The 24,836-nt window shown below is 36.2% G+C and overlaps 2 protein-coding genes and 1 long non-coding RNA gene across 4 annotated transcripts in view; 2 read left to right on the plus strand and 1 right to left on the minus strand.

Annotated features, from left to right (window-relative positions):
• LOC139974480 (receptor-interacting serine/threonine-protein kinase 1-like) overlaps window positions 1-24,836 on the plus strand; it is a 240,480-nt gene that overhangs the window by 160,001 nt on the left and 55,643 nt on the right. The window lies entirely within an intron of this gene.
• Window positions 1-24,836, plus strand: part of LOC139974478 (uncharacterized) — a 40,098-nt gene that overhangs the window by 9,189 nt on the left and 6,073 nt on the right. The window contains exons 1-4 of one of the 2 annotated variants that reach the window (XM_071981660.1): window positions 8,684-8,768; window positions 10,911-11,030; window positions 11,567-11,801; window positions 19,230-19,274. In XM_071981660.1, the coding sequence (XP_071837761.1) occupies window positions 8,745-8,768; window positions 10,911-11,030; window positions 11,567-11,801; window positions 19,230-19,274 (424 nt within the window). In that variant the 5' untranslated portion in view covers window positions 8,684-8,744. Of the gene's footprint in view, window positions 1-8,683; window positions 8,769-10,910; window positions 11,031-11,566; window positions 11,802-19,229; window positions 19,275-24,836 lie in introns of those variants that run through there. The other variant, XM_071981658.1, reaches the window with a different exon arrangement.
• On the minus strand, window positions 11,971-17,869 carry LOC139974305 (uncharacterized). Its single transcript, XR_011795435.1, has 3 exons — window positions 17,330-17,869; window positions 14,553-15,592; window positions 11,971-14,148 (listed from the first exon to the last, which is right to left on the minus strand). It is a non-coding gene; the product is annotated as an uncharacterized lncRNA (long non-coding RNA).

Below are 24,836 nucleotides of genomic sequence, written 5' to 3' on the forward strand. Positions count from 1 at the left end.
CATAAATGATTAGGTATTATGTTTGAAGATGGGGGTTTTTGGGGGGGTATTCATTTTTGTATTTATATATCTTGTATTCATTGAAAGAAATTGTCAAAAGAAGGAACAATGTGTTTGACAAAGTAAGATTTTATTATTGTTATAGTAATGGGTATATACATTAAGAAGCAGTGCATTTGACTGCCTAAAGAATAGTTACCATTGGTTCTACTTCTAAAGACTTGTCTTGCAAAACGATTCCATTTCTTTTGCGCAAGACCTTTTATGTTAGTCTTTGCAAAAATGGTCACACCCATTACTTATTTAATACTCTTTATGTTGGCAATTTTCTATATACTTGCCTACAAACTGCTTATATCATTCCTGCACCTTTGCTTTGAACAAGATTTAAGTTCTATTCTTTCATACCACAAGCAGCTAACCATCATGTCAAAGTTGCAAAGTACCTATGTGGCTGCAGAGCACCTTAACCCACCAAGCCATGAGGACATAGATTTAGTAATGTTGTAGGAAAATTAGATACCAAGTTAAAAGTTTTATATCATCTACCTGAAGCTGTTCGTTTTTCTTCTTCGTTTCGTTTATTCCAGTATAAATTGCATTAAATACGGTAAAGAAGCCTACTGTAACTGTAAAAATATATATTAATTGTTAATCTTGGACAGTTCCTGATACTAATCACCATTGAAGTGTCCCAGAAGCCTAGCTCTCGGCTCTCGGTTAGAGCCTGAAAACAAGTTGTTTCAAGTTAAGTCCACGATATAAACTTTCGGGTATATCGCATAAATATGCATATATATAAGTTGTAAGTTCACAAGGGGGGTGCACATCAGAATCATATGTCACCGTTACACTGCTTATTTCATCATTATTAATTACTGTTTATGATGAGAGTACTGTTCTTTGTCCCTCTCTGTCAATAGTTGTGTAATTTTTCATTAATATAGACATGTAGATTACAACACCGTAGAAGTGTTTGATATATACGTAATATACACAATATTACTTGTTGATACTGTATGAGGTTGAAAATCGACAGATGTCTGAAAATTGGCACACTAGTTTTCAAAATAAAAGTTTGGATGATCTGACAACATGGTGATGTATCTACAAAAACATTGAAGTTGAGCTCCATTGGTGGAATGTGTAACCACGTTAATGGACACTGCTTTGGTCAATGTTCAATAAGGGTCAAATTATTCGAACCCTGTGTAAAAAAAAAAAATGGGGGGGAGTTAAAGTGGTCACAGTCACTTTTATAAACGTACGCTTGGTATGTAAATCCACCTTAGAACAATTTACAATCCCCTCTTTTTGAGTCTTATTTGGTCACTTGATGTTAGTAGATGTTACTTTGAAGCCTTGTTAATACATTACTGTTACAACGAAACTCTATAACAAATAACAATTAAGGTAGTGTTCATTGGCGTATTAGCTTACTTGAGAATTCATCTATTCTATTCAAGTATTATATTTCCTCACAGTACTAGGGTAGAATAGTGTTCGCGAATTGTTCAAGTTGAAGCACTATTGCAAAACAGACTTAACTTATCGCCATAAAGACTAACGTATTCATTGGTCATGATGTGGATACTCTCATTTCGCCACATAAGGACTAAATATCTGCGTTAAACCTTGTGGCGACATGCGATATCCCCACATAATGACTAGTGAATATTGTCGGTATTGGCGGTCATTATGTAGCAGTGTTAGGATCACATCATAAGTAAAATGTTCTTGGTCATTTTGTGGAGGTGCTATTAGTGCCATGTAAGGAATTAAATTGTTCTTGGTCATTAGGTGGCGATAAATTTGTATTAACACAATGACTTAGGTTAAGATAATTTGTGTCTGCATTTTTGTCGGTTTTGGCTTTCCATAGGTAACTAACTATACTGTTTTATACATCACGTGTAGCAATGCCGCCACGTTGACTGATTTGATGAATCTGTGCTTTTGAAGACAATTAAGAGTAGCCCATTTTAATTTCTTTGAATCCTTGCCAACGTAAAAAGTTAAAACTTGGATTACCAGCTTGCTTTAAACAGTTCTCAAACATTAAGCAATTGCTAAACTTAGATCTATTAAAATCAGTAAATTTAGACAACTTTTCAATTGCATCTAATATTCTGATGTCCATAACAATCAAGTTAATAAGAACATCTGACATTCTAAGGAACATGTGTAAACCACTTTAGAAAGTAAATATGTTGGGGGAAAGTGGTGGAGCAGAACAGTTATATCTTACCTTCGAATTGTTTGACAACTTTGGACACTCCTCAATTTCTTTAATTGATCGACGAGAAGGTCTTTCATATTCTTCATCATAGCTAATCGCATGAAATTGATTTGAAGGAGATTTACAATAATTGCATGGATACCTACTAGATGCTTCATCAAAACATAATATACATAACAAAATTTCATAATCCCCACCTTGAAAGTATGTTATTTTGTGAGTTACTGTTCCAAAATTTATTTCAGCGAACTCTTCAACGTCACATCTGAGATCCTTTTGGTTATCCTTTTCTTTATCCTAGAATATTGCAATAGGATAGTTTCCTTCACTGCATGTTGCTTTCGACTCGTTAAGGATGGTCAACGTGAAATTTAAAACATGCAAATACCTTCTAACCCAAGGTACCATCACCTGATAACTTTACTTTCATTTCTTCCCCATCTTGTACAAGTCCTTTCTGCTTTAAAATACCAACCTTAGTGCATGATTGGCTAACTATAATTCTTTGAAATCATGAAGACTGTGTTAGAGTTGCTGTAACTTCAGCTGCATTATCCCTTTATTCAATTTGTGTTATTTTAATTTTGAACAAACTAGGAATGTTGCTGTTAGAGCAAAGAACCCTATAAGCTTTGTCTTAGATACCAAACCTATCTTTCACATACAATACAACCTAAATTTTTCAACAGGTTGCTTTTGTATATCATTTAAGTTAAGTTTATTGTTTCTGTCTTCTCTGAATTGACCCTTTCAAAATGTAGGCTTATAGGCTGTATCTGCTGTGATCAAAGAAAACTTAAAGCTCCTTTGCAACTGTCTGCAGTGCTTTTTCGAAGCGTACTTATACTTATATAAGATCTTCCTTAAAAGTTCACTGCATCTACTTGCCAACTGCTGATTTTGAAAAATGACATCTTTTACTTCCAAAGTTGCAGTTTTAATTTCATTTTCTAGTTGGGATACTTTCATAGTCAAGCAATGTTTTCAACTTCTTCATTTAACACTTTAAACTAGATAGATAGATGATTTATTCAGCCACATGCATATAAATACAATGGAAATTGTTCAAACACAAAGCTCTAAAACAGACATGAAATTGAAAACGCATAACGATGAAACACATATAAAAGTGATATTGCATGAGTAATAAATACCGGTAGGCTAACGACAATGGTGTAAAAACATTACGATAAAAGTGACGATGTAAAAAAGTACTAATGATAAGAAATATGTACGGCATGAACCATAAAATGTATACTTGTACGATAAACAGAGCGCTAATTTGTATAAAGCAGAATTCAGAACATATAAGACATAAGATACAGGGAGTGATAAATAAGTTAGAGACTATGATACGCATTGAAAATCTTCACTGCAGATGGATAAAAACTGTTGGTGAAACGCTTCAAACCTCTAAAAGCTAGTAGTCTATTGCCCGAGGGAAGGAAATTGAAATGCACAAATGCTGGGTGGGAATGATCTTTCATAATACAATCTACACGCCTCAGTGCTTGCTCGTGATACAATGAATGCAGGGATGGTAGACTAGTGTCAATTATACGCTCAGCACTCCTGATAACTGACTGTACTTTCCCTAGATCCCTCTGACTCACACGACTAAACCAGACTAAAATGTTTGTTGTTAAAATACTCTCTATAATTGCACGATAGAAATTCACTAAAATAAGATCACTTACACCATAAGATTTAAGAGTCCGTAAAAAGAATATTCTCTGACGTCCCTTCTTCAATATTTCATCTGAATTTTCATTGCAAGACAATTGTTCATAATGAATGTGCATAGTAAGTTTAATGTGTGCACCTGCTCTACAGCAGAACCATTTATGATCAGAGGGTCCTTTGTGTTTTTGTTCCGCCTGAAGTCCACAATCAGTTCCTTAGTTTTGTCCACATTAAGAGTTAAGTTGTTATCGTAGCACCAGTTCACCAGAAGGTTTACCTCATCACGGTAGTGGCTTTATCGTCATCTGTGATCATGTGGGATTGTCTTTTAACCACTTAACGTAAGCCTTCGTTTTTCTTGCCCCCTTTCCATGCTTATATCATTTTTAATTCAACTCTAATTTGCCTTAGTACGGATTTGAATTTGTAGCCTGTTTGTAAATAAAAGTGCAATGTTATTTTTACGATAGATATCATCATAAAGGTATTGTGAATGCTCACAAAATGGCAGTTTATAACCGTTCTCATCACACATTATACTATATATCAAGCATGTTGAAACATCAGTATGGAAAAATTATTCCAATATTGTCAGTCAAGAAAGGAATCATATGAAAATCTGTCAACTAAGAAGTATATCAGGATGCACTGCCACTCATTTACTCTCTGCAATAAGCATGACTATTCTAAAAATCATCCTCACTTGTATCACCTCTCACAAAACAAAATTTGAGAAAACACCCACCCTCTCTGATTCAATGAAATTAAGGTGATCACTCCCTCCATTTTAATAAATCCTAAAACTTGTTTTGTTGGGCGTTGGGTTGCACTGTGTTATGTCAAACAGAATGGATTTAAGAGTGTGCATGATGTGACCGAACAATCTGTGTATTGCATATCTTTAACTACCTACTGTAATTGCAAGGCAATTCCTAATACTGTATGATAACAACAGTGAATAGGCATCTTGGCCCATTCCAGAGTAATATTAAAAATTAGAGCATACCAAAAACATCAGTGAGTCACTCAAAGTCATAGAGTTCAGATTTTTCACTAGGCCTATAGGCCCTATAGTATGTGTAAACCATGTAAATTTCGGAACCGTAGCTCACACATTGACGTAAAACAACAGCTCTGAGTCTCTCGTTCCAATTATATTGCCGTTACTACTTAAGCCTTACTTAAGCCTAGCAATTGGCAAGTAGCAAATTGATAGGGTGTTACTAGAATTTCAATTGACCTGTTTGCAAAATAAAGGCATCACGGAGGCCTAGGTGGCTAATACTAATAGGCCTAGGTAAGGCTTAGGGTCATTCCGTGTCCAATCATGGATGGCTGTTAATGCACCATCTCCAAAAATTTCCAAATTTATTGTAAGCTTGGAACACTATGAAATAAGCATATTATGAAAAGTTTAGTTGCATTGCTTTAAAATTGGCCGATTTATCACACTTTGAAATTCCGCAATTATTGTAATTTAAGGTCATTCAGTCTAATTCAGTGCAAATTTCAGTGTCATATAAACACATTCAAATTGCTATGTACTTGTCTGTTTCTGGTTTCTTCCATTTAATTAAAATACTTTACTATAAAATGAATGTCAGCCATTACATACATGCACAGTGTGTATAGTACATACATGTACAGTGTGTATTAGTGCTAGATGTAAACATAGTCTTCTGGCACTCATTGTCCTTATCATAAAATATATTTTGTTAGTTTTAAAAATGTCGAATTACACCATACATAAATTGGTGATTTGGCTAACACAGCGTAACTGTGAGTCATTGTGATCTCTCTCTCTACAAAGCTTACTATCATAACGTTAGCCTAGCACAGATTCAGGCACATCTGATCGGCTGCTATACTTGTTCTAAAACAATGGCCTAACTCTGAAATTCAGCATGACAGAAACATGTTGGTGACTACGAAAGAATTGTGATCTATTTTCATGTGAAACCCGTCTGCAGAAGTTCTTCAATTTTGCTGCGCTCTAATTGCATGGAGCCTTACTCGAACCGATTCACCGATTTATGACTGTACTACGAAAAGTTTCGCTAGCACAAGTTACAAAACTCACAGCCAACGTTTTGGTCGATCTATCTCAAGTTTTAATTTCATTTCTACTGTTCTTCGGTATCCTCTACTCACCAACTTAAAATGAAAAAAAGAGTGGGGTTTGGATATGCTCTTTGAAACATTTGGGGGTAACTTGAATTTTAGACCTAGCGTATTCTTTACTCTAGCCTAACAATTGCAAGTTGCACAATTACACAGTAGGTTAGCCTGGTTAGGCTGCGTAACTGAAGACAACGTGGGGCGTAACATTTAGTTCATACGCGGATTTACCCACTTATAGCCCCATTTGCCAAAGCCTACGAGACTATCAGTCAGGCTAGGCTTGTACATGGTAAATGATACAGGTACCGTCTAAACAAATGGAAATTTATGTTTTATGATAATGAAATTGAAATGCTGCATCGTCATCAGTTTAAAACCGCCGACCATTATTATCATGGGGGTTAGAAGAAGTTGCCAAAAATAACCTGGCATCAAGATTCCCAGTCATTTCTGTCTTTCCTAAGGGTTGCTATCTCAGACCTCATTTAAGCCCCACTGTCCTCTAGTAGGAATGCAGGAAGGTTTTATGCCTTGCACTAGGGGTACCATGTTTTGGCTCCCAGAGAATGGACTTGTTGGCTGCTTCTTCTGGGTGTCGGTGGTAGTGACCAGCTGTTTCCAACTAATATCAAGGGCAGCCCCCAGTAATCTTGTGCAACAATCGTCTATGTTCCTTTCCAGTTGCTTGATAATAGTCCATGTTACAGAACCATACAGGAATACTGGCTCAACTAGAATTAGAAAAACATTGACTTTTGTTTCTCTAGGGAGTCCGACATCCAGATCTTATTTAGCTTGTTGACAGCTTGCCATGTTTGGCACTTGCGAACATGAATATCCTGCTTTGTGATTGCTATGCGAGCTCCCAGCTATGCAAATTTTGCAACAAAACATCGATTCAACATGTTGGAGTATTAAATAGGCCGATCCAATCACAAACAATGCTAGACTATACATATAGTTAGCAAAAGGGAAATCCACAGATATATGTGCAGCTCCTACGTCATCCTTCGTGGTTTTCTTTTGCTGCTCAGCAAGAGTTGGTCAAAACACACAAAAAAATGTTTTGTCCGATATTGAAAAACAATTTTTGTGTACAGAGTTTTTGCCAAAACTGTTGAAAGAATCTAAAATGACTTTATCTTTATGTCCATATATATTTTTTAAACTGAATAATTTAATTTGCTTGTAAGATATTTTTCTCGGAAGAAATTCTTAAAATAGTCACCATTCTTTCGATTGACAGCCTATACATCACATTTTTTTTCTGATCCCCCATCAAGAACAGTTGGAGTAAACCCCTCCCCTATGCTTACGTATCTTTTCACCTTAGAATGGCGATGCATACTGTTTGATGAACATTGGTCTGAACACAAAATTATGTAACTGAGCATAAAATATTGAATTTTAGGACCGTCGCTTTCGAAAACATGCCGAGCGACTTGTGCCAATGGAGGTCAGTATTTTGATGGATGGGTGTGTTATGTCCAACAGATTACTGGCATTGGTTTGTGATGATCAGCATTGGCTACAGTAGCCTATTAATGGTACAGCAGTAAAAATCCAAATGTGTTGAAGAGATGTATCCATATTGGCTATTGTAAGTGATTATGTGTGTTTACATAGTGTAGTGTAACCACAGCTTCATTTAAAAAGTAATATTTGGAAAACTGTGTATACATTTGTTATTAGCAATATTGATACCAACCATACCTTTAATTTCATTTTAACTTTCAGAAAACTGCATAAACGAAAAAGAGTCATTTGACCTTTTCAATAATGATGTGTTGAAGGGGCTTATCCCACAAAGTGGACTTCGTTTGAAATTTGCTGCCAGATTGAAGTTTTATCGTCAGGTAATGTAACTGCACTGTAAATGCATTTAACACATTTAACAACAATGGTACAGTATTTGTGAAATGCAAAAGCAACGAGATTAACATGCTTTATGTGTGAACAACATATTCATGGCAATTCCAGTAACCTCTTTCAACATGTACGTGTAATACATAACCATATCAATAACGGTGTGTTTAATAAATTTGCTACATGTGGTCAAGAGGGCTGCCTACGCACTTATTACCATACATGGAGTTTTAAAAGACATTTGAACTCACATTTTCATTTCTTCATTCCAGTTTAAATTAACACAATAAATGTATATATAGGATAAAAATATAACAATATACAGAACATCAAAATACAGGTTACCACATATAAAAGTTTATGAGATGAAGTTAATAATGAAACATAAAAAAGCGTTACAAAAGTTATCAAACTTATCAACAGACTAAAACAAAGGATCTAAGAAGCTGTCTTTACCAGTTTACAAAAGGGGGCTACTCTGTAAATAAAAACAGTTCTTAAATAGTAACAATTCTAAAACATTATCAAAAAGCTACAATAAAGGATCTAAGGAGCCGTTTTGTACAAAAGGGGCTGCTCTGTAAATAAACGAGTTCTTAAAAAGTATAATTAATAGTTTAGTATTTCAGTTTAGTATTTAATAGTTTAGTATTTCAGTTTTATAAATGCTGTCATATTTTATTGCTTTTGTCTTCAAGTTCTAAATTTTATTGTTTTTTAATAATTATTGTTAAATTATTTTTATCTGTATTTCTTAGGATGCAACTTTATTCATATTGGTCAGATTGGTCAAATAGGATTGATGAAATGAGGATACCTTACAGTGGAACACATCATGAGGGACTTGGACGGATTGGTGGTATGTTGGATCAGTGGCGTAGGAAAGTACTTTTGAGTGGGGGGGGGGCTAAAGACTGATGGCCGGCCTGGTGGAGGGGTCTAAGGGGAGGGGGTGTACCCCTCCCCTTTGGATTTTTTTGCATTTCCAGGTGGCCTCAGATGAAATTTGGTGCAATATAGCACACTCCAACACCCACTCCATTTTTTAAATAATTTTGCATTTTCACCTGGCCTTAGATGCAGTTTGGTGCTCCAAATGAGATTTTTTTCTCATTTGGAAATGAAAAGGGGTTTTCTGACTTGCGAAGCTAGGGGGGGGGGGGCGGAATGATACTTCCGCCCCACCATATTTTATCACTGGGGGAAATGCCAATAGTAACGAACCCATTTGAAGAAGAAAGGACAAAACATAAACACAAAAATGTACTTTGAAGAATCACAAAACTTTCTCAAACCTTTGGAAATTACAATTGGGTGTGCACCTAGAATACATGCAGCTACAGGGGAAGTACGGCAGGTGCCCATACACAAAACGTTTCAGTATGTACCAGTTCAACAAGTTATGAGACTTGTTTTAGAGAGTCCTGGATATATGGAGAGTATTATGAAATACAATGTAAGTGAGGATGGAATCTTGAGAGATATTGTTGATGGAAGCTACTGCAGGCGGAGTTAGGAATTGATGAAGGGAATGTAATATTCAAGAGTTACTATTTATAATCCACTGTTAATATCTTGCTATTTATTGATAAAACTGAAATCACAAATCCATGAAGTGCAAATGCAGGGTCACATACATTAGGTATGATATACTTTTCGATTAAAATCTTCCTGCGAAATTGTCATCATCATTGAACAACTGTTTCTTCTTGCAAGTCATGTGATGGTATAACGATTTTGGTCTTGATGATATTATCGCGCCTCTTGTTAGTGACCTAAAGTCTTTAAACAAACATTTAATTAATGCAGCAGCATTGATAGGCAAAATTCATGTTTCCTTTGGCAAAGGTCATACAGATATCTTAAAAAAGCATGCAGTGGAAGATGTTACAATATTGAGAAGTTTTTCATAGATTTTGAAGGTAATTTCAAGATAAAATTTTGGATGATCTGAAAACTTGGTGATGTATCTGCATCAAAATTGAAGTTGAGCTCATTTCGTGGTATGTTAAACCACCTTAATGGACGCTGCTTTTGGTCAATGTCAAAAAGGGTCAAATTATTTGAGCCCTGAGTAAGATTTTATTATTTTTTTGTGTGTAAAGGTTACATTAGTCACAGTACGTACGCTTGGTATGTAAATCAACCTTAGAAAAATTTGCAATCACCTCTTTTAATTCTTTTTTGGTCACCTTCTGTAGGTAGCGGTCAGCTCTGAAGCCTTGTAAATACAAATATTCCAACCTGAAGTTTACATGAACGTGATATGGCGTGTGTATAGATACATATTAATGAATACTTAAACACTGAAATGTTTTGGTGCGGTCACAGCTCAACAGAATTCAAAGACCGAAACCTGTTAATGCAATCATCATAAACTTGATGCATTTTATGGTGTATAGTTATCTATTAGTGTGTAAAACTTTTAATGGTGGGAATGGAGATCAAAGGTCAAGTCGGAATCAATATTAGTCAAACTATAGAACGCTTGTATATCAAAAGTTTTTATTTGAACGTAAAATCTTTGCACCATTATAAAGTATAATCTAAAGCATGGGTATCTTTCAGACTTGGTATACTTCAGTTCAAGACTGCTAAAAATGGTCAAAGGTTGACAAATTATGAGCGCAGGCATTCATTAACTGTTCTCATTGAAACGTGGAAAGGAATTTTTCAAAGCCTTGGAATGAACACAGAAGGTTATAGCCTTAGTCTTACAGAAAAAATATATAATGAAGTAATTGAACACTGTCTAAGGTCATTTTATATACTATGAATTAAGTGTATTTACTGGTATAAAGGATACATATTTACACCAAAGTTAACTGATTGTAGTACATTATATTTAATTCAGTTGTATGTAAACCGGTAATTATCAGATACAACTACTGAACAGTAGTGGCGGTAGGTAACATGAGCTCTTGTTATTTCGTATTTCATACATTTGCAGAGTCTAATTCAACAGTTACTAGACTTGCATATATACTGTTATCTTTACCAGGATTCCTCAACAACTTCTGAGCAGCCCGGCTTATCAAGAAAATATGAAACTTATAATGAGTATCAATCAACAAACACAGAAGCATCACTCCACTATGTTGTCAATAAAGGTTGTATTGAGGTAACTGGTTGGTTGGTTCCTTCTTGAATTGAAAGAGAGAGTATCATAGATCTTTAGCTCACCTATAACTGTTTATTACTGATAATATGAATAAGGTAACTAACATACCTTGGGCGTTATTTGTGAGAGTCACATATATAGCGCTACCTTACATTGAGTCAACGCTGATATTCAGGTAGCTTTCTTATCTTGGTAAATTAGTTGCTATAGCTACGAAAATTACCATCCTTGGAATACGTTGTCACATATGATCTAAGTATTCGTTTCTGACATTCAGTGAGGTGCTAACAACTTTTATCGAACTTATTTCAGATGTCATAATGTGTCGTCACATGAATCAAGAAAGATACATCATTTTTTAACAAGAACAACACAAAGAAATCTGCGATTTTATAAATATTAATTTCATCACACTAAATACAACAATGTTTCTTAATGACTGTGAGCCAGAACGAGACTGCAATGTCGTATTTTACTGGTTGTCTTTTAATTTCTCTGAAAGTGCATTAAAGCTATTTTATGACACTTTCCCTCAGCGTTTGTCTGGAGCAATTTCGAGAAATTGGCGGGAAGTTGGCAGAAAGCTCGAAATAAGTGACGAAGACCTGGACATACTTCAATCAGATACGACTGGGGGACACAAAGAAAAAGTTTATCAAATGCTAAATAAATGGAAGCAACAAAATGGAGGGAACGCAACTTACAAGAGACTTGGAGATGCGCTAGAAAGCAGTGGTCGTAAGGATCTGCAACAATGGCTGGAACAAGAAGGTATTTTGTGAATTGGATGGTGAAAAAACCACCAATATAGCAATCGAGTTAATGAGAATAGAATTAGCAACAGTTTATTGACTACTGGTACGTAGAAGAACCTAAACAAGGACATATTTAATTACAATCGTATTTTTTGTATAATAATGTCAAATAAATATGTAGAAATCAGCAATTAATTTTACCCAAAACTTATTCTTTGTTAGTAAGTGGGTTCACTGGATTTTTAAATACCAGCTTGGGGAGGGGTATTGTTGCTTCTAGAAGGAGTGTTTCTTTTTCAAATTAATTACTATTGTCTCCTAGGAAGCTTGTAGAAGTCGATTACAAAAGCACATCTGGTCTTTGTTTGAGTAGGAGAAGGGAGACAATGGAAAAAATTAAAAGGGCCTGTGACAGGAAATGTCATGTGAAAGGTCAAAAATTATTTATATACACAATTAATAAGTCCCACATGAAAACATGGGGGTGGGGCGGGGGTGGGGGAGAGTGGAACATTGTCAGGCTCTGACTAGTAGTATGTGATGAACCTTAACAGTGTCATTAGTTCCCTCTTACATGCAGTCAGGGTGGGGTGGAGAGGGACACTGTTTGGTACAGGCAAAATAATGAAAAGCACAAAGAAAAGGATAACAAACAAGATTTTATCATTGCTATGTTCTTTTTATTGTGTCCTGTCACAGTGAACCGCAGAAGAAGGCAAGGTATAAAGGTTTTCAGCTTAAACATCAAGCTTCCTTTGGGTAGGATTTGTTCATGGGAGGGGCACAACTTTTATTATGGGGGGGGGGGTCTGATTGACTCTAGCGTTGCTTTGAAAGATCACAGATGGCACCATTGACATCTTTTGTAGCGCTTTTTAAAACTTTCCATTTGATAGGTCACTGGAACTCAAATTGTTGCTCTGTGTGAGAGCCTCTAGATGTAAACACATTCACTGCACTTATGTACAGTAAATACCAAAAGTTCTGAATTGTTTTGAAATCTATTTTACACGATTTTGGGAAATCTATGTTTAACAATGACAACTACTAAAAACTGCATATTATAGGCTCACAGATGAAACAATATTCACTAGCAGCATTTCTTGTTCAGAAATATACTTTCACCCTTTGTTATGATTTCATGTATTGATTCTGACAAGAATATTCAAATGAAAAAAAAAATTCCAGTCCAGTTAATAATATCATGTTGTTCACATGGATTTGAAATCACATTCTACTGACATCAGATGACCATTGCCTTGTTAACACAATTGCAGAGAATGAGTAATTTCTGTGAGGAAAAACCTGTACAGCTTATTAAGAAAAAAGAGAAAGACAAGTCACACACTTACCTGAAGAGAAAATTTCCACAGCAAGGAACCAAGTTCATTACAATCTTCTCCATGTTGGAGAAAGACTGTTGATTAAGTGCATGAAAATGTGTACCTTCTTTTGCTTTAAATCGATCCCAAATGTTGTTGCCGCTTGCATTAGACCAATTAGCAAAGAGTATTGAGACGTGACAATTAATACTCACATCGGCAGCTGATGACCAAAATTATTGTCTTCTTGTGCTCAGCATATAGGTATGGTTTGCAAGGTTTTCACATTCTGACTACACATGACCTTTGACCACCAAAAACAATAAGTCTCTTGATTCTTGAACTCAACATGTCACAACAACGTTTTTAATATGAAATTGGTCCAAGCTTCCTTTCTTGAGATATCAAGTTTAAAAGCAACGCATCACAAACACATCACTCATCCACCTGCATGACTACAAATTATCATTGGAACCAAAAACTGATATTTCTATCAATACAGAAAATATCTTGGGGCCATTTCAACGACTGAGGCAGCTTTTAATTTAATTTTTAGGGGGAGAAAAGGATAGATCATTTGGAAGGAAACTGCACAACAAGAAAATGTAATATATTGACATACCTTCAATGTGAAAAAGGGCAACATACTGTGGTGCAAAATCTACACAATGATACAATATTTCAGCCATTGACTGCAAAATGAAAAGCATGTGGCTAAGCTTGAAGCCTAACTAGACCGTATGTGCTACCTTCACACTCTCACGAATTAAGTCACCTGATATTGCACACCACATTAAAATCCTATGCTATTCTTTGTGTAGGCCTGCTGACATATGTACCATTTGATGAACCTACTGTACAATAGCCTGTTCTGGGTTGGGGGGGGGGGTGGGATGGGTGGTTTATTGCTTACTCTACACACTAGTGATATCTTGAAATATACTAACACTCTCATAACTAAGAGAAACCTATATTGTATCATATACATATCATATAAAGTATAGTCTACTGATCTATTAGATATATGCCCCCAGTGTAGACCTTAGGTACAGTATTACAAAGTATTATTAAGCCACTAACAGAAACAGTAAAGAGTATGTGGCAAAGCTTCACACCAAGCAATATGGTGTGTGCTGCCTTCACACTCTCACTTATTCCAGTTGCATGACAATACCTTAGGCCAATTGCCTATCATATACATTATAGTCTACTGATCTATTAGATATATGCCCCCAGTGTAGACCGTAGGTACAGTATTACAAAGTATTATTAAGCCACTAACAGAAACAGTAAAGAGTATGTGGCAAAGCTTCACACCAAGCAATATGGTGTGTGCTGCCTTCACACTCTCACTTATTCCAGTTGCATGACAATACCTTAGGCCAATTGCCTATCATATACAGTATAGTCTACTGATCTATTAGATATATGCCCCCAGTGTAGACCTTAAGTATTACAAAGTATTATTAAGCCACTAACAGAAACAGTAAAGAGTATGTGGCAAAGCTTCACACCAAGCAATATGGTGTGTGCTGCCTTCACACTCTCACTTATTCCAGTTGCATGACAATACCTTAGGAAAACCATATTAACTTAACTAATATACATACATAGACCTATCTTGGGATAAACCTACAGACATTAGTGTCATTCAATGAGATTCACTGTAGACTAGTCTTGATAACATACTTGTACTGTAGCTATGGGTTTGTGGGTTTGGGGAGGGTTGGGGCAAATTGACTTGACTTGGAGAATTGCCATACCTTCAGTGTGAAAAAGGGCAACCAGACCTACTTCACAATGATACAGTATTCAGCGATTGACTGCAAAAACGAAAAGCATGTGACCATGTGGTTTGTGCTGCCTCAAAGCTCTCACACATAACAGTCTCCTTATGCAAACGACATTTGAATTTTATATTTGTTGTATAGTCCTGCCAATAGTTGTATAATCCAATAACACTAAAGCAGCCTATTCTTAGGGTATTTAAACTTAAGAGGAAAGGAAGGTGTTGGTGGTTGACTGCTGGCAAATAAAATGAAAGCCATGATCCCCACACTGCACGAGATGGTAGGTACTATCTTCATTGTCTCAATCAAATGGGTCACATGCAAATGAAAATATTAGTTTCCTCGACTCCATAAACCCATCCAAAAGTTTATCCTCAATGTTGTTTTGTTTTTTAACATTACATCTGCACCTTGTATTTGAAGGATTGCCATCACCTGTACTTTTGTCAGGCAGTTTATGCGCTGGTAGTTGAAGCCTTCCAACCACTTTGTTGGCCTTTCAAGCTCTGGCTACTACCGGGAAATGGAGAACGACAGGACATTCTTCCAAGTAGTTTTCTGCCATCCATGACAGAACTTTTCTGTCACAACTCACTTCTTCAGAAGCGGAGCGTCTACTTTGTTTCTGGATTTGCTTAGCTTTGCTCCTTTTTCACTTTCTCCTTCTCTATTCCTCTCAAGGCCAACAGTTAGTTCTACAAGAAAAACAAGCAATAAATGAACAGCGGGTAAAGATCATAATCTGTGACTTGGCTTTTAGTTTCAAAGTTTTCTTTTGTATGGGCCCAATTCAATTAGGTTGGTAGGGGTGGGGTTGTAATGATTTGTCTGAAGATTTTTGTGGTACTCAACTCAACTGTGCCAACTGTGTAGTTCTCAACTGTGCCATGTGAAAAGTAAAAGTAAATATGGTGTCTCATTAATGAATGGGTTCTATTTGACCCTACCAGAGATAACAATACATTGCCCATGTTTTCATTGAAATTTCCCCCCCCCCCTTGCAATCGAACTGTCCTGCTGCATTATGGTCACAAGATACAATCCTTTTTCAAAAGTGGAGAATGGAGAGGCGGGGTGTGCGACGTCATGCATTAATTGAAAGGGATTTGAGCCCAAAATTTAAAATTATATATACGGTACAATAGAGTGCAGTGGTAGTCACAAGCCTCCTCCTCCTGTAAATTGATCATTTAGCTCATTTGTTAAAAACTTGTTGGTGGCTGTTTACTCTTGAGAATTGTGCCCCTTGCCATAAAGCGAGAGATCTTGGTATTTTGTTATTAAACAGAACAATTAGTTTATCTGCAATGTGGCTTCAGAACAACTACTAATTATCGTTAGGTAAAAAATATGTCAGCCCAACTTAAAACTCTTATGATAAGCAAAGTGCTTTTTCCTGTAGGTCTATACAAACGGTCTTACAAGCCATAAAGACTAAAAACTGACCTGGCACATGGAACTAGGCTTAGCCTAGTCAGAGCCTAGAGTTTACTAGGATGGATGCACTCATTTTGTGCATGCATCAAAATGGCATTGGCCCTATATATGCCAGATATTCAAATATGGTCACCTTTGGTCAATTTACCTCAGCTCTAGACATCAGTCACCTTGATTGTTCATTGATAATAACAGAACAAATTTTGGAAAGTACCGGATTTTAAGTGAATACTGATTTTAATTAGGCTCCACCTTGGCTAGGTCACAGCTAGTAAGACCCGGCCTAGCCTCGTAAGTTTAGATAAGTTATACTTTTGTATAACTTGTAATAAACTAATAATAGTAGAAAAGAAAGCATCAGGAGGGACAGTCAAATACACATCAATGACCCTATGGCAGAGAAAAAACCTGAAGGCACAAAAGATCAGAACCGATTATAATGCTTAAAGTATATACTTGTCCAAACATTGTTTAACTCATTCACACTACTTGTAGTTCTAGACTAAGCTCGTACTGTAGTTCTTGCAATACAACTACAAGTAGGCCTCGGCTAGTGTTCTCAGTAGTATTACTATTAGTATTAGGCTAGGCCTATGCTATAATACACAAAAAAATACTGTGATGCGCATGGCTACAAATTTGGCGGATGCAAAACATAAACAAAGGCATAGAACCTAGCCTATATCTAAGCTTCCTTAGCATTTGAATCGTTTAGGCCTAACATTTTCGATAATTTTAACTAACGTTCCGACTATGCTTCGCCAAGTATTAGTAAGTTTGTCAAACCTGAAACGAAACAAGGATTGGAGTGATGTGAATGTGATACAGGGCAAGCCTTGGCCACAGGCACTCGTAACGTTATTTAAGTGTATAGTATATAATCTCCGTGTTTATATACTATACACCTACATAACGTTACGAGTGACTGTGGCCTAGGCTAGATAGCGTAGCATAGTTCTAACTAGAAGTTGTAGGCTACATAGCGTAGTACTCACCTCTTCAATCAAAGTCTTTTCTGTACCATTCTACTTGATCAAAGGGCCGAGACACAAATAAGGGCATTTAATTCTAATTTTAACTTGATAGCGACCAAATCTTTAGACCAAGGCAAAGTGTTTACAACGCTGTAGTGCATCAGATTCACGATCGCCGGGGTTCGCTGGTCGCGCCGGAACTGAAATACGCGGGTTTTTCTTCTAGGGAGGGTGCACGCTGAGAGATCGGCACAATTTGAACGTTCAGATCAGAATTAAACTTCTCAAACTGACCTATTTTGATGAATACTGCATCAAATTGGTTAATTCGACCACTAAATATGGTATAATTGATCCAGCTAAGGCTCTTAAAATATTAAAACAATCATCAAACGTAAAAATTATGTTTAATTTGCGTGCATGGCTAAGGTGAATCACGCTACTTGAGAGGGAAATAGTTACGTAATATACAAGCTCACTTTCCAAACTAATAACCTTGAATGGTGCAGAGACGGCCAGTGTCCATCAGTGAACGTCCGTGCTACTAAAGGGCGGATTCTCACATGGGCCTTTTATGCGTAAACAAAAATATTACAGAAATTGTAGTAAACAGACAAGCTCTCCAACTTTCTAACTGAGAATTGATTATAACGTTATTTTGTATTAAATGATTATCAAAACTAAGCTATAGACTAACTTCTATATGCTCTTCTGTGTTTGCACATAAAAGAATCGCTTACATTCCGCACATTCGGACTAATTGTATTCAATTTGCAGGCCAATTTTCCTTCTTCGTCCCTTATTGCTTCCGTTGTACAAACCCGGTCAATTAAGTTTACCTCCATAGTTTTATTATCGGTATAACTCTTGCCTTGTCTGTTATCTTATTCGTCATTGTCTTGCAATATCTCGCTAAGAGTTTCATGTCCCCGAATCCTAGTTTTTTATTATGTCTTCCCCTTGAACTTACTATTAAATGCCGCCTCTTACTGTAACTTTATAACGAAACACTATTTTTTAGTTTAGTGAAGCTTATCGCAATCATGGTTGATAGAAAAAGACCTTACCAGAACAAATACTGACAAATGAATCTCCAACACTAAGGAAATTACATACATAACACCTAGTATATCAAAACTAGGCTGGGAGAGGGGTGGGATAGAGGTGGGGGGGGGGCCACACCCAGCAATGTAAGGAGAAGAGTTACATACGAAGTGAATGAAAAACAGTTCATACATATTGTGCAATTTGTTCAATGACTGTGTTGGATAGGGAGTATTATGAAAGACAGTAGGAATCCGCAACCGAACGATTTATCATTCGTAAAAGTATTATTTACAGCACTTCCTTCTGCTCAATCTACTACAAAATAGTCTACTATCAAATATAGTTCCATTAACGCACCTCAGCGTCCAATTCCCCCAAAACCATAACCTGTGTAGAAACTTTTCAAATGAAATATCCCCATATTCCGTTTAGCACCTTAACACCGAGGGAGAAAACTATGACGGAGGAATATAATGCCATTATAAACTAGATCGGCGTTGATCTTTTGCGAAAAAAAGTTTTGGCATTTCTAGTCACAATTGTGTGTTTTGAGGGTTGTTTTTTTGGCGATAGATCTTGTGTTTTCAGACAGGCTGGATTTATGTTCGACTTTAGATGTGCATTTTCTTAGTAAAAGCATAATGATAACAAACACAACTAAATATATATACAGCCTATGCGCATGCAACTTATTTTAGCGTTGGTATATAATTATTACAAGTATTACATATGACAGACATATATTGACATCCACATCGAATGCTGTGTCGCATGTTGCGTGTGAAATATATCTGATTTATGCCAATTACAGGCAGTCTACGTTACATTGTGATTTGTATTAATTAATTCCTGTTTCATATGCCTTCATTATCAGCTAAAGCGTTAAGCAGAAGATCAACAGTACCAACAAATCAATCAGGTAGGTATTTTTAAAGCTCACGATTGTCAATTATTTGTCGTAAAGGTTTGATGACGGGGTTGCAAACTGTATCTGTCAGCATTTTCTTTCTGTTTGTTGCAAAATAACCTCCATCTTCTTTCTTCTATCATGGGAGTTGTTTAAGGTGTATCTTATAACATAACGCATATGCACAACAGCATCTCTTAACGGAAAAAAACCTAACATATTCATACAAGTCGACCGTTGTATTGTATACCGAAAACCAGCAGATGAACTCAATTTGAATACAAAAAGTGACATGATCTCATGGTAAAAACAGTACTGTGTATACTCAGGGGAATGATCTGAAAATTTGGAATATGCAAGTATTAAGAAAGCGCTTGTGATTTGAAATCTTGAATAATAAAATAAATTGGTAATCCACACAAGCTTAACACTCCTAACTTCTTCAGGAGTCCCCATAGAAACGGACAGCTTTAGAAACACTTTATAAAAGATATAGTGCAATTAGCATTAAGCATTGATTCGATATAAAACAACTGACTCCAAAGTAGCTTTTATTGGCTATAACAGAGTGCCTGGCAAACATTGGCCAAAAACTTTTCTGGCACCCTCAAGTTACAAAGGTTTGACATTTGGAAATGGAAGATCGGGTTTTATTTGGCAATATATTTTCAGTGGTTGGCAGGTTGGTGGCGGTGTTAATTTTTCTGTAAACAAAGAAATTACGACGTCATAGTTTGTGTCTTTTGTCTTTTCTGAGGCTATTTCAGTGCTCCAACAGTGCTGGTTACTCTGTTAAATTCGTTGTACTGGTTAAATTATAAACGGCACTATTAAAGAAACTAATAAGAACAGCTGACAATCGTGAATTGTGGAAAGCCTGTGTCGTGTCATCATGTCCCCCAACGGCTCTCAAGCTATGGGATATAGATAGATCGATAGATAAATAGACAGACAGACAGACAGACAGACAGACAGATATATCGAAGAAACGACAGCCGAACAGGCGTTAATAGTTTAAATGTCTAGTGACGAAACAGGGCATTTCAGCCGTAGCCTTTAACTTTAACCGCAGTAACTGACAACAATAAGTAGGAATATTACTTTGATCATCATATTAAAAAAAATGCTGCTGCTGCCCTTTCACTGTGGAAGAGCCTTCCAGAACAAGTAAAACACAGTCCACATCTTGCTTCTTTTGAACGTTCTATCAAGACTTATCTGATGAAAACTGTTGATCTAACCAAAATGGTCTTACATGAGAAACGCAAATAGTCAAAAAGGTAGCAGATCTTTTTCTGATGGGAGTGAGACTGCATTTTCGTGGGGGCTGCTGGAGGCAGTCCGATTGTTGCCCTTTCAAGTTCGTATAAATTTCAAAATATCTATTTTTTTGTGTGTTCATTTAGGTTAAACCTACTCTCAGGCACCAAACTCTTAGTTCGTTACAGTTGGCCCAGTCAGGCAATCTCGCCAACTAACTATACATCACCATAGATGTGTCGTGTTTTCCCTTCCTCCCTGTTCCATGCTGCGGGACGTTACCACCGTCGTCAAGAGGGATTGACTTTTTTCTGCTTTCCTTTCTTCTTCTCTTCAACCTCCGTGTACCTTTGAAAGTTTAATTTCTCGCTCAACTGATTATTATGTTTACTTCCAAATGAACATCTAATTCTGCATTTTTTAAATGTTACGGAACACAGCCGCTCTTGTGGACAACATCACCATGGATTATGTTTCAAGTATTTTCTTTTTTGACGCTCGAGGTCTCAGTCAGGTTAAGAAACGGAGACAATTGTTCGCGTATCTTCATAGACGGAAGCCTGACATAACTATTCTTAAAGAAACGCACAGCTGCAACAACGATACCCGTTACTAAACTAATGAAAATTTTATTTTACCATGGAACCAATATTAGCCGAGGTGTTTGCATCTCTTTAAACTTCAACTGTTCAATAAAATTATAAACATGAACAGTGTAAATATGGACGTTTCATCATTGTAGGTGTCGAGGTTCATTTGCGTGGTTTAACTATAGTGGGCATTTATGCTTCTTATACTGATAATTTCTCGTTCTTCATGAATATCTCTGAGCTGCTTAACAGGTTTCAGGGGGATACCATTATTTTAGCGGGTGACTTAATTTTTGTTTTCAATCTGGCTTTAGATAAGAGAGGGGGTAACCCCAGAACAAATATCAAGGCAAGAGACGGCTGCCTCATTCTTGTGTCCGCGCATTACCTAATAGATATTTGGCGGGAGAGAAATCCTCTGCAAAAAAAATTACTTGGGAGTTCAAATATTACCCATGGCATTCATAGTAGGCTCGATTATTCTATTGTTTCTAGAAACATGGAACAGTCTTTTACTGAGGTTAATATCTTTCCAGGTATCCAGTCGGATCATTCATTTATATGGTTATCCTTTTCAACTCATTTAAGGCAACGTGATTCGGGTTACTGGCAGTTAAATAAATCTCTTCATAATGACACTAAATACATTTTTTCTCATAAATAATCTTATCCGTAATGGGTTGCCAAACAATACTCATTCTAATCCCGCTTGTCTTTGGGAGCTGTTAAAATTTAAAATTCGTAACGCAACCATGAAATAATTTTTGAATTTAGAGAAGAGGAACAAGACTTTAAATTCAATTTGCAAACTTAAAAACTCGAAATGTCATTGCTATTAAGGAGGAAGTTCTTTCTGAGATTCGTACCTCTTGCAAAAGCCTTTACCGTTCAAATGGCTGCATCCCAGATCCTTTTTGTACTGACATACCATCTCCCGATATAGAGATTGGTAATTTATTGGCTTGTGATGGTTAACTTTCTCTAAATGATTGCACTCAAGCCCTAGAAGTTATGAAAAGCGACAAGGCTCCAGACAGCGATGGTCTTGCTGCCAATTGTTTTTAGAAGTTCTGGACTCAATCGGTGAATTAGTTTTAGATTCCTTTAATCATGGCTTTGATAGTGGTAGTTTTTCTACTGAACAATCTAGGGATGTTATCACTCTCATTCTAAAACCTACAAAAGATCCCATGTCTCTGCAAAATTATCGCCCTATTACTTTACTAAACACCGCTTTTAAGATCGGTGCTAAAGCTATTGCCACTAGGATGAAAAGTGTAATTCTGTCTCTTATTGGCCCTCATCAAACTTGTTCTTTGAGTGGCAGATTTATTGGTGAAAACATAAGATTTGTTTTATATTTAATCGATTGGTGAATGCCTTTTGAAAAAAAAAACTAGTGCTTGTGTATGTAACAACGGTTTTTTCCACGGGTTTTTCCCGCTCGAGAGATGCCCGCTGAGTCCTTATTTATTTATTCTTGCAGCGGAAGTCTATGCATTAAAAATGTTAAATAATTATTACATAAGAGGGAGTACCATCAATAATAAGGAAATTAGGATCATGCAATACGCTGATGACACAACCTTTTTTTTTCTCGATAATAGAAGAACCTCTTCAAAGGAGGCATTGGACTTTCTTAATCAACTGAGACTAGCCTCAGGAATGACAATTACATTAACCAAATCGAATCATTTCCCGCTAGGTCCGCTTGCCTCTCATTGTCCGGCTTTTATTCAAGAGTTTAATATCAGATTCCCTCTTGGGCCAATGAAGTTATTAGGCATTTCTTTGACTGGAAATGGAAATGATCTCTTCCGTTTGAATTATGTTTCTAAGCTTTCTCGTCTTAAAAAGTGCTTAAGTGTTTGGGCATGTAGAGATCTGACCCTGATCGGCCGTAATGTTATTGTCAAAACGTTTGTATTATCACAGCTCTTTTTTTTTTTTTTTTGCTCTTTCAGGTCCTTCCAACCTACCTTCTCACTTTATTTAGGAGCTAGAAAGTATCATATTTTATTTTATTTTGGCTGGAAATCCAGATAAAGTGAAACCCTCAGTAATGGTTAATTCTGTTGTTGAGGGGGTGTTACAAGTAACTCATATTTCTAGTTTTATAAATAGTCTTAAATGCAGTTGGATTAAGCGCTATAACAGCGATTTAGATGTTTTTTGGAAACTGTTTTTCAACATTTTCTGAAGAGCTCACGGGCAGGAACTAATTTTTTACTCTAATTGCTCAAAGAATGACGTCAGCAATATTTCAAATTCTTTAATTAATCAAATCGTGATATCATTTTGTATAAGAATTTACTGATGAAGAATGTTTATTATGTTGGGGACTTTTTTTATATCCACTAGAGGCCTCTTTCGTTTAAGTGTTTCAAGCTCAATTCCATATTAAACGTTTCCCTTTTACCCTATATTCTTATTCTTCTTCTTATTCTTATTATCCTTCTTATTATCCTTATCCTTATCTTTATCCTTATATTTATCCTTATCATTATCCTTATCCTTATCCTTATCCTTATCTTTATTCTTATTATCCTTATCCTTATCCTTCTTATTATTATCCTTATCCTTATCCTTCTTATTATCCTTATCCTTATCTTTATTCTTATTATCCTTCTTGTTATCCTTATCCTTATCCTTATCTTTATTCTTATTATCCTTCTTATTATCCTTATCCTTCTTATTATCCTTATCCTTATCCTTATCTTTATTCTTATTATCCTTCTTATTATCCTTATCCTTATCCTTCTTATTATCCTTATCCTTATCTTTATTCTTATTATCCTTCTTATTATCCTTATCCTTATCCTTATCCTTCTTATTATCCTTATCCTTATCTTTATTCTTATTATCCTTCTTTTTATCCTTATCTTTATTCTTATTATCCTTCTTATTATCCTTATCCTTATCCTTCTTATTGGTTCCTTGCTTTAGCAAAAGGAACCTTTGCAGTCAGGTTGGCGTGTGTGTGTGTGTGTGTGTGTGTGCGTCTGTGACACTTGTTTTGGTACGCTCTATCTCAATAAGGGAATGTTGGATTGAGGCCAAACTTGGGACTATAGATCCGCCATATGGAGAAGGTGTGCCCTATTGTTTTTGGTGCCCACAAAGGTCACCAAAGGTCAGTTATGGTCCAAAAACAGAAAATATTAAAACTGCAATAACTCCCAGTGCCAATGTGCGACAAGGTTGATATTTTGGGACAAGTTGTGAACTGGTTAGGGGAACATTTTCAAACTTAACGGTCATGTGATCCGAGGTCACCAAAGGTCAATTAATGATAAAAAAAAACCCAGTATTTTTGCGATAACTTGAGAACGAATTGTCCGTTTGGGTTGGGAGTTGCCTCAATGTCATCCAATTGGCGACCCGCATCTTGGTGACCCTTGACCTCAATTTGACCTCTGGTGACCTTTACGTGTTTTGGGGATTTTTACAGTTTCGATGCTATTTTCAGATATCAAAGGTACCTTCTGATCATAAATGTCAATAGGTTGACCCCGTGTGACCTTTCTGTGCAAAGTTATAAGGGGTCAAAGTTTTTCGGTCGGAGTTAGGATGGCTGTACAGACTTTTCGTTTTGTTTTTTGTAATCAGAAGATAAAACTACATCTGAAACCAAGGTCAAAAGGTCAAAGGTCACATTAAAAAAATGTGCTTATTTTGGGAGGAAGGAACAAAAACAAAATGTTTGGTTTTGATGCTTGATTTG

The sequence above is a fragment of the Apostichopus japonicus genome, chromosome 9, assembly GCF_037975245.1.
Source record: "Apostichopus japonicus isolate 1M-3 chromosome 9, ASM3797524v1, whole genome shotgun sequence".
Taxonomy (NCBI): Eukaryota; Metazoa; Echinodermata; class Holothuroidea; order Aspidochirotida; family Stichopodidae; genus Apostichopus; species Apostichopus japonicus.